This window comes from Peromyscus californicus, unplaced genomic scaffold (genome assembly GCF_007827085.1).
Source record: "Peromyscus californicus insignis strain IS unplaced genomic scaffold, ASM782708v3 Scaffold_5__1_contigs__length_169319896, whole genome shotgun sequence".
NCBI lineage: Eukaryota > Metazoa > Chordata > Mammalia > Rodentia > Cricetidae > Peromyscus > Peromyscus californicus.
The window spans coordinates 84,646,432-84,667,938 of NW_026294573.1; the positions used below are offsets into that span (position 1 = coordinate 84,646,432).

The 21,507-nt window shown below is 40.0% G+C and overlaps 1 protein-coding gene across 1 annotated transcript in view; it reads right to left on the reverse strand.

The window, feature by feature from the left end:
- Pappa (pappalysin 1) overlaps positions 1-21,507 on the reverse strand; it is a 246,389-nt gene that overhangs the window by 146,536 nt on the left and 78,346 nt on the right. The window contains exon 7 of the mRNA XM_052717315.1: positions 15,518-16,016. Coding sequence (XP_052573275.1) covers positions 15,518-16,016 — 499 coding nt within the window. The remainder of the gene's footprint in view (positions 1-15,517; positions 16,017-21,507) is intronic.

The following is a 21,507-nucleotide window of genomic DNA, read 5'->3' on the forward strand; positions in this document are numbered from 1 at the left end:
GCATGCAGTATAGTGTGAAAATCGAGGCCAAGTTGGGGCCAGCCAGTATAGCACAGGGACCCAGTGACAGCTGGTGATTGAGCAGCACAGAGGAGTTACTGAGGACTAGGGGCCGGTGGGGAAAGCAGTCTCCTTTCTCCTCCCCGTAGCCTTTCTGGGTGGCCAGCAATTTTATTACTGGCAGAGGGCGAGCCCAACAGCATTTTTGAATTTGGCACCACATCTAAAACCATTTGGGGGCTGGGCTTCCCTTTCTTCTCTGCCCCCAACATCCCCATGGACGCTTTGGGTTCGGTGAAAACCCGCGTGCTGTTAGCAGGCTACATTTCCCCTCAATTTTGAAACCCATGTGTGCTTGGGGAAAATGTAATCCTTATGTTTCTGATTCATTTACACTTAACTCATCAAAACGCTATGTTGTAAGAACTATTTGATGTCTGCAGACTCTGCTGAGCCACTTTGTAAGTCCTGCTTCTTAGAAGCAGGAAGTTACATTTCTGTTGGGGTGGGGTGGGGGCTTGAACCTCCAAGGTTGAGTTTGTTTTGAAATGAGGACTCCTGGAGGGTCACGTGGACCCTGAACTTGACCAAATGTGCTTACTTATTTCCTATGCACCCCCTCATCTACCCCAGCTGCCATGAGGTTACTACATCAACTTTCTATGATTTCAGTCTGAGCAAACACAGAAAACTACTCCATGATCAGGGCGAGCTGAGCTCCTCTTGGAATCAGAAGGTCTAGCCAGACTCCAACACTCTTGTTATATAGGGAAAGGAACACCTGGCTTGCAGGTCAGGACCCTTGAGTTCTGTGCTCCATTCTGCCACCAAATGGCTACGTGACTTTGGAGAAGTTATCTTGCCTTTCTGGGTTCAGTTATCTCTTGTGAATTGTCAATGGTGACTGGATGATTTTCAGTGTTCCTTCTAAGTCAGAGAGTTTTGGGGTCTAATTTCTAGATAATAGATTCAAGCATCTCAAACAGTCTGTTTCAAAATTTTGGTGGCTGAGTTTTTATCTAGAAAGCTTATCAGGCAATTTACACAAAACTGTGGAGGTCTAAGTCAAACTCCAACCCCTTCAAAGTTTCTCACTGTGAATGAGTACTAAGCCTAGAAAAGTTATCCCAAGTCTCACAGCGAGTTGACGGCAGAGTCCAATGTACCAGAACACAAAGTCACAAACAAAAAATAAATTAGTAGCTCTTTTATACACTAATTTCCTGGCATTTTTGATAAACATGTTTGTATGGAGGCTATCAACCTTTTTCTGCATTGAACGTTCAAGCTGGGCAAAAGGAAAAGAAAAAAAAAAACTACTTCCCACTCTGACAGCAGGAATGTGAAAGCCGACATCAGGATGGAAGTGGAATGGCACTGCTTTGCATGAGGCACAGGGAGGTAGTGTCTGGCTTGTATTAAAGCCCATGAGTGAATGATTAATCCTGGGTAGCAAACAAAGCCAGAGCCCTGTAACATTAGAGGCATTAGTGCTATGGAAGATTAACCCTACCGCCCCCCAGGGGACCTTTTCAGAATATTGGACTACACTTTGAGAATCAGTGGGTGATGAAAACTGGTGGTCTCACAGGTCCAGTCTGTTTACTCCCAACACACACACACACACACACACACACACACACACACACACACACACACACACACAGAGACAGAGAGATAGAGAGACAGAGAGACATAGAGAGATGGAGAGACAGACAGAGAGGCAGAAATGGAGACAACAGAGAGGGGAAGTCATGCATGCATACATGTATATGTATGCACAATGATGGACTTTATACCTCATTTCCCCCTGCGTTTCTGTAGGAGAGAAACATTACAGTTCAAAGTGACCTACAGCTGGTGCCTGCTTCTGACTCATGGACCAGCAACTGGAAGTCACTTTGAACACCTCCTCTAATCTCAACCTATGCATACCTAAGTCATCCCTAGTCGATGGTGCCAGTAACATGGGTTCCTAAACCCATACATCTGCCTCTTCCTTCTAAATGTTTGTGAGGCTCTATTTGTTCAACTTCATCTAGTTCTCTCCTTTCCAACTCAGCCCCCTGGACCAAAGTCTGTTACTAAGCTCTACACCATTCTTACCTTCATCACTATTTGCGCTTGATGGCTCCAGCCCTGCTGCTGCCAGCTGTCCACATATAGCTTAAGAGATGTCCAACAACCAAATGTAATCAGTGTTTCATGTTACCCAAAGCCCCATTCCCAGAAGCTCCCAGTCCCCAGGATGAAGTCTAGACTCTTCCACAAGGCATCCAAGGACCATTATGAACTGCCCACTTTCAACCTCTCTGGCATTTCTGTTCATACTCTCCCTTTCAATTTCACCCCTTATCACCATAAGGAGGCAGCCTCACCTCCACTCTCTGAATAAACCATATGACCCTTCAATATTAATAATGTAGTCTGTTATAGGGGCTTCTCATTAACTCTTGGAGCAGAATGAAGAATTTCTAGTTACTGGGATTTCCTTAGCATAACATTTCAGTCTGTTTTACAATCCCTTGTTTACTGGTACACCTTTCACATTAATGAAGCTAAGCTCCTAGAAGGCTAGTCTTCAAAGCCTGACAGATAGTGGTAATTAAGTGTCTGTTGAATGAATAAAAGACTGACTCACATGCCTGACTCAATCCCCCACTTTAGGGAAAAGAGAACTGAGGTTCTGGAAGGAGAACCTTTTAGTTTTGTCTTTTGATCCTTGAGTGTCCAAGTCATCACATACGTGCGTGTTGCATCCCCTTCCTATCTCTTTCTGATTACAGTTCACTTAACGTTTTCTTTTTCTTTTTTTCTAGTCCAACACTGAATCACAGCAATTGTACTCTTTGGGATGTGTAAGATCATGCCAATCTCTGCCTCACATACACACTCCAGCGTGGGACTGGCTAAGAACAAACCTAATGAAAACCAAAGAAGAGGAAGAGTCATGGACATTTAAATTTTTGCAGTTCTCAAGGCTGCATCACATTCTCGCAAGCCTATTATCTCCTTAGTGTTTCCTGCCACCCTCTTTAAGAACACACAGAATCCCAGCTATTCTGTTCAGAGGACAGAGCTTAGGCTACACAGCAAAGAGAACTGGGCCAGGTCACATTGCATGCTGGTTTGTGAATCAGACTTCCTGATTCCAGATTCAGCACCTCAAACACCATGTGTGAAGTTCCTGTTTCAACAGTCACAACATAAACCATCATGACCTGCCTTTGTGGTTCTCAGTGTCTCCAAGGGTAGGCTGAAAAGATTTTGTCTTCTTCTCTTGCTAGTGCCCAGTGTGAGATTAAATTCCTTCCCTCTCACATCTGTAATTGCTCTGACAGCTGTTATTTTCCTTTTCTTTCCTCTTCATCCATTTGTTTTCTTAAAAATCAAGAATTTGAGCTGAATAACCAAGTCGAGTTCATCCTATCTACCCCCAGGGTGGATAGAAAATAACAGAAAAGTAGTAACCCCAGGAGACCCATTGCCACCTGATTTCATTAATTTATTTCTTACCAAGGAGCTCCTCTAAGAAAGCCAGCCTTGGAATACACAATAAGAGAGGAGGTTTCATTTTTTTTTTTAACCTAATGTCAGGAAAAAACTGAAGACAGCATTCTAACAACTCTTGGGAGACTGACAAGAAAGAGTCATGATCCACGAGCATCTACAGGGTTTAAACTAATGCTCTTTTACAAAGCCACAGACTCATTATTTCCTTCCTCAGAAGTGCTATCAATATGCTGTGAGAATACTGACCAAGAGAAATCTATAGTAATTTATAGAACTAAGTATGTAGACATAACACTTCATTTTACATACCTCCCTGACACAACAGGGATGGACACTTGCTGTAGTAACATGTTATACCTGGGGTATTGAGACCCATCCCCCATCTCCCTAGAGCTGTAATGCCAATTCTCTCTCTAACCTATAATGCTAAGCGACAACTGGACTGGGCTATCTAATCGTCAACCACACCTGAGGAGGATCCTTACAGTTCTTATCTACAATTCTGACTGACAGAAGGTTTCTTCCTAAATGCTACTGTGAGAGGCTCAGGTGAGCAGTGTTTTGAAATATCATCTCAAAATTCTATGAACAAATTTACGTTATGTTTTGGAGGAGGGGTTTATACAGGGTTTCCCGGCTAACTGTGAAGTCACTATGTAGACTAGGCTGGCCTTAAATGCTTGGTCAGCCTGCATCTATCTCCTGAGTATTGGACTTACAGGCATGTACTGTCAAACCTAGCTTTAAGCAGTTTTCTTTCTTTGACTTTATAGTTAACAATAATAAAAACTCAAGGGACTCTCTGAAAGGATTAAGTGAGATAAGTATTTAAAAGTGCTAAACATGGTACCTGGTGTTTAACCATTAAATATAAATGCATTGCCATATGTGTATTGTATGATATTCTTTATATTCTAGCCATTATTGGCTGAGTCATTTCTCCAGTCCTGTTATATGATTTCTAACTTGTAGTCAGCAAAGCCATCTTTCCCCTATGTATTACATAAAGGCCAGTTGCATACCTTCTCTGAGTATCTTTTCAAAATGAGGAAACCATTTATCTTGTGGGGTAACTAGAATTTCATTATACAGAGAAGAGTTTAACATAGGCAGTCTCTAGAAGGTTTGAATGCTATTAGAAATAAGCAGATTATTTTGTCTGTAATGATTTGCTAAAAATTATGTAGACTAGAGAATATTATATGAAACAACAATTTTGCGGCTATGGATAGTAGCTGTTTAAAAGAGAAACTCATCATAGTGTGAATAGAAATTGAGTCTGTAGTTTCCGTTCTAGTTATGAGCAAATGGGGTCTATATGTTTAACAGCCCTCTGAACTGAGCATCTCTTTGCATACGATTCTTAGATATCTCCAACATGATATACTGAAAAGCAAGATTGTTAGTCTACCTAACAATCCCTAACAATAAGCTAAATTAAAATATATTCCTTCCGCTGTTTCAGAAAATGACACATTGTTCACTCTGTAGTCAATCCAGACACTCGAAAGTCACTCTCCAGTCTCTGTGTTAATCAGAAAGTTGTCCCTGCCTTTAACACATATTTTAGAGTCATTTGGTCCCCTGTTTGGTCTTTAAAAGACTCAGCCATACTTTCTCCATCCTTTATTGACCAAGAGCAATGCCATGGAACAACTCAGCTGACCTTCCATTTTGTTGAGCCCATTTATTTGCAGTGAATAAATCCAAACTCTCTAACATGAAACATGAGCCCCTTCATAATCTTACCCCTGTTTATCTGTCTTGTCTCTTCTTCCATATCTTATCCAATTTAAGCGGGGGGATATTGTATTGTGACCTCCCACAATAAGATTCCTCTGTTTGTAACTATATTTTTGTGTGCTTACATTGAGTTTCCTTTACTTCTCCTATGAGATTGTAAGACTTGGAACTGTAGAGCCACCACAAAGACTGACATGTAGTAGTCACTTCATTATTTTTTTAATTACTTTTGTTTGTGTGTGCCTATGTTGGCACTCCAGTGCCAGTGTACACGTGTGGAGGTTAGAGGCAGCTTGAGGAAGTTGGTTTTCCTCTTCTGTCATGTGGTTTTCAGAAACTGAACTCTAGTTGGCAGCCTTACTGACAAGCATCCTTACCTGCTGAGTCATCTCACCAACCCAGTCGTCACATCTTTTTAAAAAATATTTATTTATTTGTATTTTATGTGTATTTGCGTTTTGCCTGTGTGTATGTCTGTGTGAGGGTCCCCTGGAACTGGAGTTACAGACAGTTGTGGGCTGCCATGTGGGTGCTGGGAACTGAACTTGGGTCCTCTGGAAGAGCAGTCAGTGCTCTTAACTGCTGAGCATCTCTCCAGCCCCCCAGCAGTCACATCTTATTAAATGAGTGAGTGAGTGAATGGATGGATGAGCATATGGACACATTTACTATCAAAGCTTTATGCCCCATCACTGAACTTCTGTGGTTCTATTTCCCTACTTGTAGAAGAGAAGTGGTAGAGAGAGACACTTTGGTTAAAGCCCAGTACTGCAATCGACTGACTCAAACATTCAGATTAGTGATTTGTGGTGGTGGTCACCATCAGACAGGGTCCCTTCATGTTATCCTAATCATTAGGGTGGCAAGACACAGTCAGTACATCTGACTGCTGCTAATCCTGAAGATTCTTCAATTTTGCTGAGCCCTCTTGCTTATTGTGATATTCCCAGGACTCATTTTTCATTCTGAGAGGATTTGACTGAGGACTGGTAAGCAGGAGTCATAGGTGGGTGATGCCCAGCTTCCACATACAGAGTAAGATGCTATCCATGATGCTTGGTTTGAGCCAAGATCAATGGTACTAATTCTGGGACTGGGAAGAGACCTCTCAACCCTTATACTGACTCTTTGCCTTTCTGGGCAGCACCTCCAAGCATGGGCAAAATCCTGTAGGGCAAACGTGGGAGAAGGAAGGCCTTGTTCAGGATGTGGTTCAGCCCGAATTCTGCATATCAGCAATGGATTACTGGAAACCTTGTTGGTCTGACAATGTCTATGCCTCCTTAAACCTCCTCTTCTTTATTTATTTAATGTTCTAAAAATAAAGATGATTTTTTTTGCCTCTCCCCATCTCTTTTTCTTTTCCTGTTGCTTTTGGCATCAAGAATAAGCTATTTTTATCCAGTTTCTCCATCCATCAAGATACTACTTGGTACTTTTTCAGATATCCAGCAACTTATAGTCTGTAGCTTTGCCAGGCAGGTACAGCTTTGGGGAGGGGGCAGGGCAGGCAAATAGATAAAATTTGCATCTTGAGCTCTGTTAATTCTAGACGCTTAAATTAATTGAGTGTCTCTTTGAGTCTTGAATTCCTCATCTAAAAATCAGTTGTGCTAGCACCTAGACTTTATTGGCAAACTTACAACAAGTACTCAGTGTCAGATGCTTCCTACATGGTGGTAGTAATGTCAACGTTGATACCAAGAAATGCTGCTATTCATAAGAGTACATGTGAGGGTGATTATCACAGAGACTAAATTTAGATTCTACTGAGGACAGCAAGCAGATTGGTGCTTGCTACCTATTTTATCTTCAGAACATGGCCAGGTTCCCAGCAAAGGGAGTGCAATAAAGAAGTGTTTGATAAACATATCAATTCATAAAGGATGACTCAGAATAACCACTTCATGAATACTCATTCCCTCTTGACTCCCTGTTTCACCTTGATCCCAATTACTGATGGAAATGAGGGAGCGTTGGCATTGGAATCCCTGTTTAACAGAGCAGATGAGGGAAGTCTGAAGCTATGAAAGATAAGTGCTATCTTAAAGCTATTAATATAGAAGCCTCAGAACAAGAAACTCCTGGAAATATCCAGGGAATATTTAAAAAGTTGTTCACTCAAGAATGACGTCATTGAAAAGTCATATTAAATGCATCAAGTGGGCACAGATGAACCACTTTCAATGTATCACAGAATAAGCACATGATGGTGGAATTACAAGGCTTGCTGAAAAGAAGTGAGATACACAATAGTTTGCCTTCTCAGAATGCTTTAGGTGATGTCTACTAAAATGGAAAAGGTTCATAGTTTATGGTCCAGCAATTCCATTTATCAGTATTGACCCTAGGGAAATGCTTGCATATTTGTGCTTACACAGAAATTCATACAGAACACCAACAGTAGCAGATTCACTGAAGAACTATCATAGAAAAATATAGACTCTGTTACTTGCTTGCTTATATGTAATAAAAAAATGGCGAAATAACATAAAATCTAATCTTTATAGGGTCTGACTAAGTAACTTGGAGCATATTTGTTTTATGATACATGAGATGGTAGTTTAAATAATGAGCAAAGTGATGTCAATTATAGAAAAATTGATAGAAATTGAAGAATCACATTGAGCAAAGTAAGGAGATTCAGGACATACTACAATTCCCCTTCTGAAATACAGATAGATGGTTAGACAGACAGACAGACAGGAAAGTCAAAAGACAGCTGTTTGAGGGGCAAGAGAAAGATATTTAATGGAAAAGAGAGCAATAGAGAGAGAAAAAAAAGACAAATACTAAATGCTTTCTTTGATATGTGGAATCTTTAAATATATGCAAATATGACTTGTTATGGAGAGAGATTCTAGATATAATAATAGTTGGGAAAGCAAAAATGGGTAATGAGGTGAATATGAGCAAAGTGTAACAATACATAAATATTAAACTGTCATAACAAACCCTTTTTTGTGTAATAATTAAATTAAATAAATTAATTAAATAAATTAAATAAATAAATTAAAAAATTAATAATAAATCAATAGGTGTATGAATTAGATAGATTAGCCAGAGTTCCATTATTACTACTTCAAGGTTTTACATTAGGTCTGTGATTGAGCTTGTACACCTATGAGTTTCTCTGCATGTGCCCATTCATTCATCCATTTATTTATTCATTCATTCATAAATGCATTCTTTTTTTCTTTCATCTTTTTCTCATCTCTTCCTTCATCACTGCTCACTGGACACAACTTGGTTTCTGCCATATGAGCCATGACAAACTTCAGTGTTCAAACAGTCCATATATTTTAGGTCTATGTAGATTTCACCCCAGGAAACCTTCCTTTCCTCTCAAACCAGGCTAGCCCCACTTCAGGGCTTTCCTATGGTCCTGCTTCACTCCTCATAACATGGCGCTTGTCATGCATGACTGTGTCCCTGATTCCTCTCTGTGTTCTCTTTAAACTAGGGGAACGGAGTCAGTGATTGACCAGTGCTATGTCTAGTCTAAATGTAATGTATAGCACAGAACAGACACTTAATAATATGTTTAATGAAACGTGTTACTGAAAATGATTTTCCTGGATTTTGACTATATAGTGTATGAATACATATAACAACAAAGAATAGATGATTGGGTGATAAAGAGAAAGTTCTATAAATAAATGGGTCTTCAGAAAAAAAAAAACAGGAAAATGAAAGTGGTGACTCAGCTGAAGAGCCATAGAAACAGCCTGCTGGAACCACCTGTGCCTCCAGCTGACCCTGAATTAGGCTAAATACTGGCTTAAGTTGGCATCACATGCTTGCTCACTTAGTCATATGAGTACTTGTTTCTTTTTGTCTTTTCCAGCTGTATTTTAAGAGTCAATGGAAAGAGGGATGTTTTTCCTGTTCTGTTCATTATAGCAACTAGAAATACCTGGACTTAAGTGAAAACCATCAAAATATTTGTTGATCAAATAAACTCATGAGTGAACTGGCAGATTCACACTGATGGACATGGGTTCTGAGCATTTGGACTCCAAAGGAAGAGTTTGACGTCTGGTCTATAGAATTCTGGAGTCAGGGTTACAGTACCTATCTATATCCTGAGAATGCAATTCCTTTACTCCTAAGTTACACTGAAAATGTCAGGGAGATCAGGTAAAATGGGCAGATATAGAGTTGGACGCATGGCAATCTGAAGATTAGAGAGTCAATAAATGCATACAATGGGATATACAAAGAAGTGAGTTGGGAGAGAAAAAAGGGCAAGAATCTTTCTGCTATTGAAAAGAATATGAGGAGAGAGGCACCAACCAAGAGAATGACAGTTAACAGTCAATAGAGCCACCCACTTAATAAGGCCCAGCTCTGCCACTTGATAGCTGTGTGAACTCTATTATCCATCCAGCCTTGGAGTTTCAGGTCATTATCTATAACCGGGGAAGAAGGGGATTGTTTAACTACTAAGGTCACTGAGGTTATCTATGTGAAGCCTTTAGTAAGTGTTTGACAAGCACTTAGTAAACACTTAGTAAATTTTAGGTTCTTTGATTCTCCATGAGTGTTAAGCTCCTCTGGTTCCTCCATTCCAGATTTAATAAAAAACATTTACTGAGTGCCTGCTTTGTGATTGGAATGGTTCTAGGTGCTCAGAAGACATTAGTCAACAGAAAGAAAAAAGAAATGCAGCATTTGGAGAACTTATATTCCAGTTCTAAGTTTATATCTCAGTTTTTTCAATGTTTTGGTGTCATCAGAACATCATTCACAGCATGTTGTGGAATACTCTTTTTGTATGCTCTGAAGATGTGTCTTTGCCAAGGTGCCTTTTGATTGGTTTAATAAAGAGCTGAATGGCCAATAGCTAGGCAGGAAGAGGTTAGGCAGGTCTTCTAGGCAGAGAGAAAAGAAGAGATAATCAAGGCACACGAGAGAGAAACCAGGACACAGAGGAGAAACAGGAGATGCAATGTGGAAAAGACATAAAAAGCCATGAGGCAAAACGTAGATTAATGTAAATGTGTTAATTTAAATTATAAGATCAAGTAGGGCAAGCCTAAACTAAAGGCCAAATTTTCATAATTAATAAATCTCCATGTTGTTGTTGTTTTTTTTTTTTTTTTTTTGTGAGCTGGTACCCAAAGACAAATCCATCTACAACAGAGTTAACGTTGTTTCCCATAGAGCCTGAGAACTTTGAGAAATTAGCACCACCCCTTCTTCATTTCTAAACACAGAGTACAGCACCAAATAGACAGCCAGGGAATATTTGAATATTTGTTGACTGAATCGTTAGATGGATGAAACAGACAGATTCAAAAATGAGTGAATGCCGGGCGGTGGTGGCGCACGCCTTTAATCCCAGCACTCGGGAGGCAGAGCCAGGCGGATCTCTGTGAGTTCGAGGCCAGCCTGGGCTACCAAGTGAGTTCCAGGAAAGGCGCAAAGCTACACAGAGAAACCCTGTCTCGAAAAACCAAAAAAAAAAAAAAATGAGTGAGTGAGCAGCTGTTTACTGTTCTGGTTTGATTTAACACTTTACATTATCTATCTATCTATCTATCTATCTATCTATCTATCATTGGTTAGTTTTATACAGAGTCTTCATTTTGGGGTTAATCTAAAGACTGTATGAAAACAAGGGAAAGTGAAAAACAAACTTGCTCTTTTTTCCCATCCAGGGTCATAGAGAACCACATGATGTGTACTCTTTGATACCAGCAGTAAGTCACAGGACCTGATTGTTGGCCGGTGTCTTCTGCCTGGCAATCCCCTATTCTACATTTTGTGGCTAGAAATGTGGACAAGCCAGTGCACCCCTCGAGCTCTTAGACTGTATCTTCTGATATGAAAGTATAAGGTAGAGTGGCTAAGAGGGAGAGTTTGGAATTAGATCTGGGACTTGAACCTGGCTATGAACTAGCCATTCAAGGCTGGACACATCATTTTGAGGTTTGACTTTCCCACTTGCTCTGTAAGAACTTGGAAGGAACTTAAAGCAGTGTCAACAGTAAATGACTGGTATTGGTCACAGGTAACACATTTCAGTAAGGTTTTCGGAGCCAGTTAGAGTCTGTAAGGACTAATTATTCCAAGCAACCCCTGTTGTATTCTTTTAATGCAGTAAAGTATAAAACTCACTTTTCCTAAGCTACCCTCTCTATGTAGATTTGTCCATAGAGCAATTCTTAATGTGCTGGCCCTTCATTTTATATTTTATAGGAATGGAAACCGAGGCCCCAAAGATGTCATAATGTGCTTTGGTGTCACATGCTGAGTTAGTTAGTTATTAGCAATGTTGGTGCTGGCCCTTTAATTCTGATAGTGTCAATTCTCATACAAATGTAGTGTTTGGCTTAAGTAGGTGGAACCAATCCACATTTCTTTCTTGTCCTGGCCAACAGTAATTAGTCTACCAGAAACTTCCATGGAGCAAGCATAGAAGGCTCTCTCCATCAATGTCATACCTTAGAAAACTATCTCCAGTGCAGATAACAGAAAGAATAAATATTTTTGTTGGGAGAAAAAAATAGAGACTAAGGTCAAAGGGAAACATGTAATGGGTGAGTCAGAAGAAAAAGACCCCTCCACTTTTCTCCAAAACAGCCTTTTATATAGAACTTGTATAAAAGCCAATTTATTCGATATGGAAAAAATTAAAAGAAGCAACCTCTCTCTCTCTCTCTCTCTCTCTCTCTCTCTCTCTCTCTCTCTCTCACACACACACACACACACACACACACACACACACACACACACACACGCGCGCGCACGCGCACGCACACGCACAGTTTGTGGTAGGCTTCAATACTCAAATTACTGAGAGATAAAGGAAGAGTTGAAATGGTAGATGGACTTGAGGTGATGTGTTTTCCTTTTATTCCTCAGTGATTCAGAATATATTCAGTTGAGGAAGCCCAGCCCGATCCAGCATTAACCTCCAACAATTTTTTTTTTTTTTTGATTCTCACGAGAGGCAAATAGGAAGGGGCTAGAGAGACGGCTCAGTGGTTAAGAGTGCTTCGTGGTCTGTGAGAGGACCAGAGTGCTATTCCCTGCACCCACAGGATAGTTCTCAGTCATCTGCAATTCCAGTTTCTGAGAGATCCAATGCTTTCCTTTGGCCTCGGTGGGCACACATGTGGTGCACATATGTTTACACAGCAAAACATACACATAAAATAAAAGTAAATACATTTTAAAAACAGGCAAACAGGAAGGCTAATCAGTACCTGAGTCTGGCACTTGTCACATACAAGGGACTATAAAGAAATGTTTCATTGTCACGTGGACAACAACTAAAACGAAACAAAAAAACAAATGGTACACGAGAGTGTGGACCTAACAGTGTGATGCTTTTGGATGTGAAGTGCAAAGGAACCGCTGTTTCTATCACAGAGACTCTGTGGGGTGTCCTCTCCTCAGCACTCAGGTTGAGTGCTTTCATTGAAGGGGCCAGTCTGAGTGGTTCTTGTCATCCACAGTTCCCAGTATAGTTGACTACACAGACTGCCTTCCACTCATACTTGTAATTGAAAGAGTACCTTTAAGAGTGAAAGAGAACTTGGTGATTCCTGGGCTTTAGAGCTCCCCAAGAGCAGTGGCTGTTAAACTTTAGCTAACAAGAAAATTACCTGGAGAGACGCTACACATGGACTTTCTGATTCAGTAGGCTGGCCAGGGCCTGAGAACCTGGCCTTTCTGGGTTCCCAAGTGAGGCTGATACAGCTGATCTGGGGCAATATGCTAGGAGCCAGGAGGCTGCTTAAGAGCAGTAGGTCTGAAACTTCATGACATATTATAGCCACTTCAGGAGATGTTTACAAGTCCTGATCCTCAGGCCTGACTATTAAGTCAATACCCAGGAAAAAGATGGGAGAGAGAGAAGGTGAGAACCAGGCCATTTAAAAGTATATCAAGGTTTTGAAACGAGCAATCGAATTTAAGGTTTGAGTACAATCTCCCTCTTATAGAATTGAGGTATTTAAGAACCAGAAAGAGTAAGTGACTCATCCAAGATCCCAGAGTGAGTTAGTGGCTTAGCAGAGAATAGAATTTGGGGTGCTTTTTCTTCTGTTTCATTTCCTCCATTCTGTACTCATCAAACCCATGTCAGCTCTCACAGGCTCATAAATCAAAGCAAAAAATGAAAGAAAGCTGGGTTTAAGCTGAGGTTTTAAGGCATCTATTATTTCTTTCCCCTATTATTTTATAAAGAAATCTTAAGTGGCTACAAATTTACAGAACTTTACCAGCCCAGACAAGTGAGGAGATGAACGAGACAGGGTTATGGAATATTTTCATGGAAGATGATGTACTTAAGTTTTAAGTACGTTCTCAAACAGAAACCAAGGGCTCCCTCGGAGTTCCTAAACAGATGTTCTTCATCTCTTGTCCAATGAATGGGCAATGCTTTGCCTGAGATGTGCACGCTAATTGCTGGCATTTAAAGGGAAGTGCTGGTAAAGTGTTTGAAAGTGGTTCTGTCTCTTAAAAAGATTAAAAGTTTCCTTCCAGAATTTGGTTTCCATTAATGATTGGCTTAGTAAATATTTCTGAGTGCATAGAGTAGAGATAGTGTCTTATATCATCATCTTATAACTGAATAAAGAGCCACACAAAACTTGTAGAAATCATGGAGTTCAGTATTTTCATCACATGGAGGAAAAAGGAGTGCTCAAAGAGAGTAACCCATTTACCTCATTTTAGTAAGTGGGCTGTCTAGGGCTAAATAAGAAGCATCTGCATCCTGGGCTATTGTTCTTTCCATTATTCAAAATGTCCCCCACTCATGTTTCTTGCACATAGGAAGTATTATATAAGGTTTGTTGATTGACTACACAGACTCTTCACTCTCAAATTAGGCAGTTAATTCTCCAACACATTTTAAAGACTAAAATAGAAGTTAGATAGATAAATCGTTGACAGAACACAAGTTGGACCAACCAACTTGGGGTTACATTTCAACTCCATCTCACCACTCTCTAAACAAGTGACCTCATGTCTGAAAGCCTCCTTTTTCCTTCTTTGCAAATTGATAATGACTGTAGGGCTGTGGTTATAGAATGGGTGAAATGAATAAGTGACACTGACTTTATTATAGACTTCTGTCTGGTAGACAAGATACTATGGTTTGGAACTTAAATATTGCCTGAGAGTTCATGTATCAAAGATTTAGGTCCCATTGAAGCAGAGTCCAGAGATGGGGGCCTTTGAGAGGTGACTGTATCCTGAAGGCTTTGATAGCATAAAGGGATTAATATATTCATGGATTCATGAACTTATTGAGCTCTGGATAATGAATGCTATGATGAAAGTAAAGCCCTCTCTTTGCTTTCAAGATGCCATAAATCAAGCATCTCTTTTCTACTATATGTTCCCTGTCATGGTGTTCTGTCCTGCCTCTAGCAATGGTCAGTAGGAGCATGTCCAAGTGACAATATTCTAAACGTTCTAAAATTAGAGACAACATAAGCCTTGTACCATCAATTTAACACAGTTGCCCTTTTTTTTGGTCATAACAACAGATAAGTGATAAACACACACATACACACACACACTACTAATGACCTCATCAAAAGGCATCTTTCTTATAAGACATGTATCCCAAAGATGTAAAGAAAATGCTAGAAAAGAGCTTAAAAAGTAAATGTTGAAGACAAATATAGTGAGCATTTCCTCTTCTCCCATAAAAAGCAGTCATGGATTCTCAATGATCAAAGAAGTTAGGGACTCTGTTCTACCTCAGGAACTAAAACAAACAGAAAGATGGTGACTAGAGGTATTCAATGTCTAGGAACATTTTCATGCAGTTTCCTAGGTGTGTCCTCAAGTTCCACTGAAGTTGTTACTACATCACCATTTTTGTACACTGGAGAAGTAATCAGAATGTACCAATCTGCTTCAAGTTTACATACAAGGAAGTCATTAGTAAAGTTCAGCTTCCCCCCTTTTTATTAGTAATCAAGGACCTTTTCACTGTCATTCACATCCTACTCCTTTGTTTGCTGTTGAAAATACCAAACTTTGGAGAGATAAGTGAAGGTCACAGAGAAGAAATGTCCACACTCCTGACCCCCTATGATTATTCATGACCCTTCCCATTACACCACCTCTGCCTTACTGAAACCAAGCCCCCACCCAACACTGGGATACAGTCTCTAGAAGCAAGTCCTACTAAGATGAACTTTCTCCTTCTAGTCCAGGATTTTCTGACTTTCCCCACATCTCTCCACAGCCCATGCATTATATCAGCTCCCGATAGGGAGAAGGCACTTACATGTCCACGAATCTTCTGTTGAGGTGTAGTAATGAGGCTATGTCTTCCTGGAGAGGTGGGTCCCGGAGCACTTTATACTGTAGGGGTTTGCACTCTAGACAGAGTGGACTGTCCGCAGTAGAGGTCAGCATGGCTGCATCAATCTCCAGGTGTTCATCAAGAGTATAGATCTGGATGCCGTATACCTCCTCACCCACATCCCGGAGTCTGATGGTCAGTGGGATATCACAGAAAACATTTTGAGGACCTAAAGAGATGTTCTTTCCACTGACTGTCAATAGTTTGACGTCATTGACAGCTCCACTGGAGTCCCAGTCAGTGGAGACAAAGGTCACCCAGATGGTCAATGAATCAGGGACCAAGGGGTACTGGAATTCCAGCTCGAGGTAGCAGCCTTGTGGCTCAGGACAAGCTGGAGGGACTGTGTGTGGGTTAACAGCTGAATTTGGACTCCAGGTTCTGACACTGGATTTACAGGGCTGTTCAACATCTGGATGACCTATGGAGAAAAGAGATGCAAATGAGTTCTTGCTTCATTCTGGTTTTTGTAGTTTCCCATAGACCCCAGAAAAGATTTGTGTGATATGAGCTTAGAGATAAAAGAGTAGATCTCAGTGTCATGGAAAATCTGCTGAATACAGGGTACTCAGCTCATCACTAACCCTGCAAAACAGATCCCAGATGAGTCATACAGCATTTTAAGTGAAGTTCAAGTGTCTTACTACTGAGCTAATGCTCAAACTTTCCTTGCTAAGTTTCCATTTAGAGGCTTTGATGCCTCCTATAGAAACAAAGACACTGCTCGAACACCCTCTGTGTTCCATGAGCTTGTTTAATTCTTAAATGGATTAATTTCCTAAGTGAGGCAATTAAGGTTCAAAAACAGAATGAATTGAACAAAGGTCTATACCTTAAAGTCCCTGTTAAATGCAGGGATCATTAAACTTAGAGTCCCAGTGATATCACTGGCTTTGTTCCAACCTGTTTAGACTTACAGAAGCACCAGAAATTACCCAGCAGAAGGAGGAAGCAAAGATAGGATACAGCTCTCAGACAGAGCCTGGGAGGAAACTGAACTATGAACGACAGAGCTACAAGTCAGACTTTGGGCCATTTTATCACTCCTCCTTTTCCCTACATGAGATCATTCCATACCATTGAGTTCTCTGAATTCTGTCCACTTTGACTCAAGGACAGCAGAGTGGGAGAAAAAAAATGTGATGTTGCTACTTTTCCTCAGAAAAAAGATGCTTCATCTCCACTGATCTCAGTTTGCAGTGACTTCTAAATTCTTCTCTGCTGAGGTCACATCTAGACCTTCAGAGAACTCTCTTTTGTGCTGCTGAGAAAAGTAATCATAATTCAATGTAGTGATCAGCTCTTATTTGCTTAAGGGAGATAGAGATTTATTGATGAGGTCAGATTGAGAGACTTTCAAGTTGTGTTGGTAGTCACATCCTCTGCCCCTTCAGGATCACTAGGTGGTGGTGTTTTGTGTTGTTATTACTGTTGGTGTCTGTATAGGGAGTAAGCATGTTTGATATTTCTAAATCAAGAGAAGAGGAAAACAACCTTAGTCTGGCAACACTTTGTGATAATATTACAGGGTAAGAGAAATCACCATAATATAAGCATTAAAAATCCAGGTGTGTGTGTGTTTGTGTGTGTAGGGGGTTTATTACAGTGAGGGATTTTAACACCCCCTACAGTATTATCTTTTCCCAAAGATGGAGGAGAGAGAGGCTACAAAGTAAAGATGGAAAATAGAAGAGAAAAAGAGAAGAAATGGGGGCATGGAAAATGCACAAAAACATTTTCATATATAACACACTAGACCAAGAAGAGATAATCTTCTTAGTCTAGATTTCCTCCAGCACATCTTGATTAGGTTCTTCCTCCACAAATAGCTACTGTTGGCTAGAAGCAACTCTTGATTTAAGGAAAAAGCACAATGACCCTTTACCTAGCTAAAATCTTCCTATCTACTCTACAATCCACCATATTTCCAACTCTCAATTTTGTATTGTGAGGGCACATGGATCTCTTATTCATCCATCATCCATTACCCAAGACAACAGCTTACAGGACATGAAGAACATTCCCTAGTTAATAGTCAACTCAAATGACTTTCATCAAAGTCTTGAAAGAGAATATCCCTGTCTCTGTTTTATAGATCTACTTCACTCAATGTGGAGAGCCTTTAGTCAATTCAGTACCTGGTCTTCAGAGATTACACACGGTAGGTATCTGACTGGTATTTGCTCAGCAATGAACATTTCTCTCTTGCAAATATGGTACTTATAAAAAGAAGATGGAATTTTAGAGCCTGCTGTCCAGTGGGTGATGCCTGGTGAACATCCCACCCCCTCTGTGTGCTTTCCTGGAATTGGTAAGGGATCTTTCTCCCGTCATTGGAGAAGATGACTGTCAGGGGTAGGAAGACACAGGAGAACAAAGATGACAAATCTGTTTGATTCATCATTCCTGTTTTCTTTTTAATCAATAGAGGGACCAAATGCTTTCTAAAGGATATGGTAAGCCTGATCTTTATGCTCAAATAGGTAAATAGGAGTAGAAAATTTAGCAAAGCTTCTACTTGTATTGTTATTAGAGATAGATTCTTAGATATAAAAAAAGGAACATAAGTGTCACAAATTGCAACTTATTACTAAGCAGCAAGTCTATAAGTAATAATGCCAGGCTTCCTACACCAACCAGCCTCTTTGTGTAGGCACTGCACAAAGCTCATTGCATGCCTTAGCTCTCTGTATCCTGGCAGCAATTCTCTAGTGCTGATTTTATGAAACTCATTCTACAGAAGAGAAAGCCTAGCTTCAGATGGCTAAGCAATCTTCTTACAATCGTAGAACATTGTCTGATACTGCTGGTCCATGCCATGTGCCAGGCTTTGAAGCAATGATAGTTGAATTAAAATCTCAACTATTCAACATCAGTTGTGTTACCAACTTCAATGTTATCTACTTAATAAGGTAGCTGTCAAATGCAAATGGATGAGATCTTTAATAAATCTCAAAACTGCATTAATACTGTCATGAGAAGGCATGAGAAACTAGAAAAGTCTTTGTATGAGGAAGTATTTCAAGCACAGACAATGGTTGAGAGAGTTAAGATGACATACAGTTTCACAGAAAGATAGTAGTAAGTGCTGACAGCAGAGTAAACAGAAACCACATCAGGAGGTATTTTGTGTATCACATTACAGGACATGAATTGTACACGGAGAAAGATGAAGAGCTCCTTGTAAATTTTAAGCAAATGAGTGATATAACATCTGTCTTTTAAGAAACAGTTTCGAGAAAATAGATACTAACTATTCATCAATCATCCACCTGTCTATTCATCCTTCCATCTGTACATCCATCCATCCAGCTACCAATACATCATCCATCAACCCATCCATCAATCCATCTGTCCCTCCTTCTCCCTACTCTTCCTCTTTTTATCTATCCATCCATCCATCCATCCATCCATCAACTATCCATCCATCTACACACCCATCCATCCATCAACTATCCATCCAGCCAGCCATCCATCCATCCACCCATTAACTATCTATCCATCAATATGCCCATCCATGCTTTGAAATAGTAATTATAGAGTGCTGAGCACGTGTCCTGAATTAGGCTATTCCCTGGATAGCAGGTTTTTAGATGTTCTCTTGGTGTTCATATAGCTTCTAGTCTGATGAGGTCAGTAAGAATATTCTTACACTAATGCCGAAAGTACACATCTAAGGTTTGGACAAACGGACCATCAGAGATCATGAGTTGAAGTCCCTAAAGAGTAACGAAAAGTGAACACATTTGTGTTCTGATTGAAACTTATTAGATATATGGTTGTGAGACACAAAGAAGGGCTGAGAGTAGGAAACAAAGAGTGGTGGGTAGGAGGGAAGGAAGGAAGGAAGGGAGGGAGGGAGGGAGGGAGGGAGGGAGGGAGGAAGGAAGGAAGGAAGGGGAGAAGAAGGGAAGGAGGGAAGAGGGGAGGAGGGAGAGAGGAAGGGTAGAAGAGATGGAGGGAGAGAGGGAGGAAAGAGATAAGGAAATGAAGGAGGAAAAAAGGAAGAAATCAAAAGAGAGGTACAATGATCCTATTAATTCCTTATTAACACATATCCTTCTGCATATATAGTGACTACATGAAAAAGCTCACTTAATTACTATAAGCAATCCACTAGGAATAAATCATGTACAGTATAAGTCATGTACTAGGAATAAGACATGTACAGAAAAATATTTACACATACTTAGGCTGATCCAAATTTACATTTATGAAGATATGTACAGACACCCATAGTATGTCTAAGCAATATACACTGCAGCTGTTGACATGAACACAGATACAGTGCCAAGATTTTTTTTTAATGCATGCTTCAGCACACCTGAAATATTCTAAGAAGAACAATGGAGCAAGCACTCATACAAACAGGAAAGAATGAATCACGTGGTGCCACGTGCTGATCTCACATGGAAAATCCAACACTCGGAATGAATTCTATGCTTGCATAAGTGAACTTAGTGGGATTTGTATCAGTCAGATTCACCCACCTAGTTTCTGTTTTATAAATGGAATATGGTAAATACTACAAGAAATGTGTATCCATGAAATAAAGATTTTGCTCTAGAAAAAAGAATACAGCTGTTTTCTGGGAACAGGTGAGATTTTTGTTTTTGTTTCTGTTTTCCTACTATGGAGTAAAGTTAATTGAATGCAGTGGACAGCTAACAGGTTTCTTAAAAATGAAATTTTTTTATCATATTAATATGGAATTAAGAATGAGGATTATAGATTGAATATTCATTCCGTGGGTAAGATACTATGTTAGGAGTATTTTAAGAACTTCCAAGGCGCAGAGGAGTTAGTGGCAACAGGGTGAGGAACACCCAGTTTAATTCTGCCCCATACTTTTTTCTCAACCCCACAGATACGGCTGGCATTGTTCATGAATTAGGGAGCTTTCTGTTAGTTTAGGAAGTCCCAAAACTCAAACACAAAAAGATAAATAGGTTGGAAATGAGTTAGGAAATAAATTATAGAGCTTGGCTCATGGAAAAGTTTATTTCTTTAAGAATAGTAAAAGGATCTGAGTCAAATGGATCACAGAGCATGTAATAGGATGCCTTAAGCACAGAGTGGTGTCTCTTCCTGGCAGGAATGTAGTAAATGTCTGTAGGAACTTCCAGGTAGTCCTTAGGAGCTGGAGTTGCCCAGCTGTCCAGGGGCCTCCACACTTACACTTGACCATGAACTATAAGCTACACTTTAAGAGAGTCAGGATAAAGCAGGAACAGACTTCACTAACTGACACATTTGTTTTGCACGAAGGTGTGTGGTGGTGGCTGGAATTTATGTTACTTAAACAAGTAGTAGAGTAACCAAGGTGATTTTAGCCAAGGATGGCCCTCGCAGATTCTACCTCCCAATTATCTCACAACACTAGTTTTCTCCCTTATCGCTGCCTCAGACCCTTGGCATCAACACAGATATGACCTTGGTCACCCCGATTCTAACAACAGCCAAAAGCTGTTTCTTTCCCTCCAGGATCTTCATTCTTTAATTTATTTAGCACAGAGCAGCTAGAGCATTCTCTATAACCTGCACATCTTACCATTTCACCTACTTTTTCTAATTGCAAAACTTCTATCTGAGATATTTTTAAGTGGCTCCTGGCATACAGGTACCTAAAGTGGATATGCAAACCAAGCATCCCTTGACAGTAAGTCTTAAAATTTTACTTTAAAACAATTCTTCTGTATATGTAAAATGTTATTTATTAAAGGCAAAAGGAAAATTGCATACTGATGACATCAATGTGCTTGTCTGTTTTTATATAAAGAAGTAAACCTTGACTGAATATTTGGTATTACAAGATGTAGAGTATCTTCAACAGCTTTGGAGAGTTGAGTTATATTTTTATTTTAAAATCAGCACAGTTGAGAATACTGCTTTGCTCAAAATATAGTACAGAA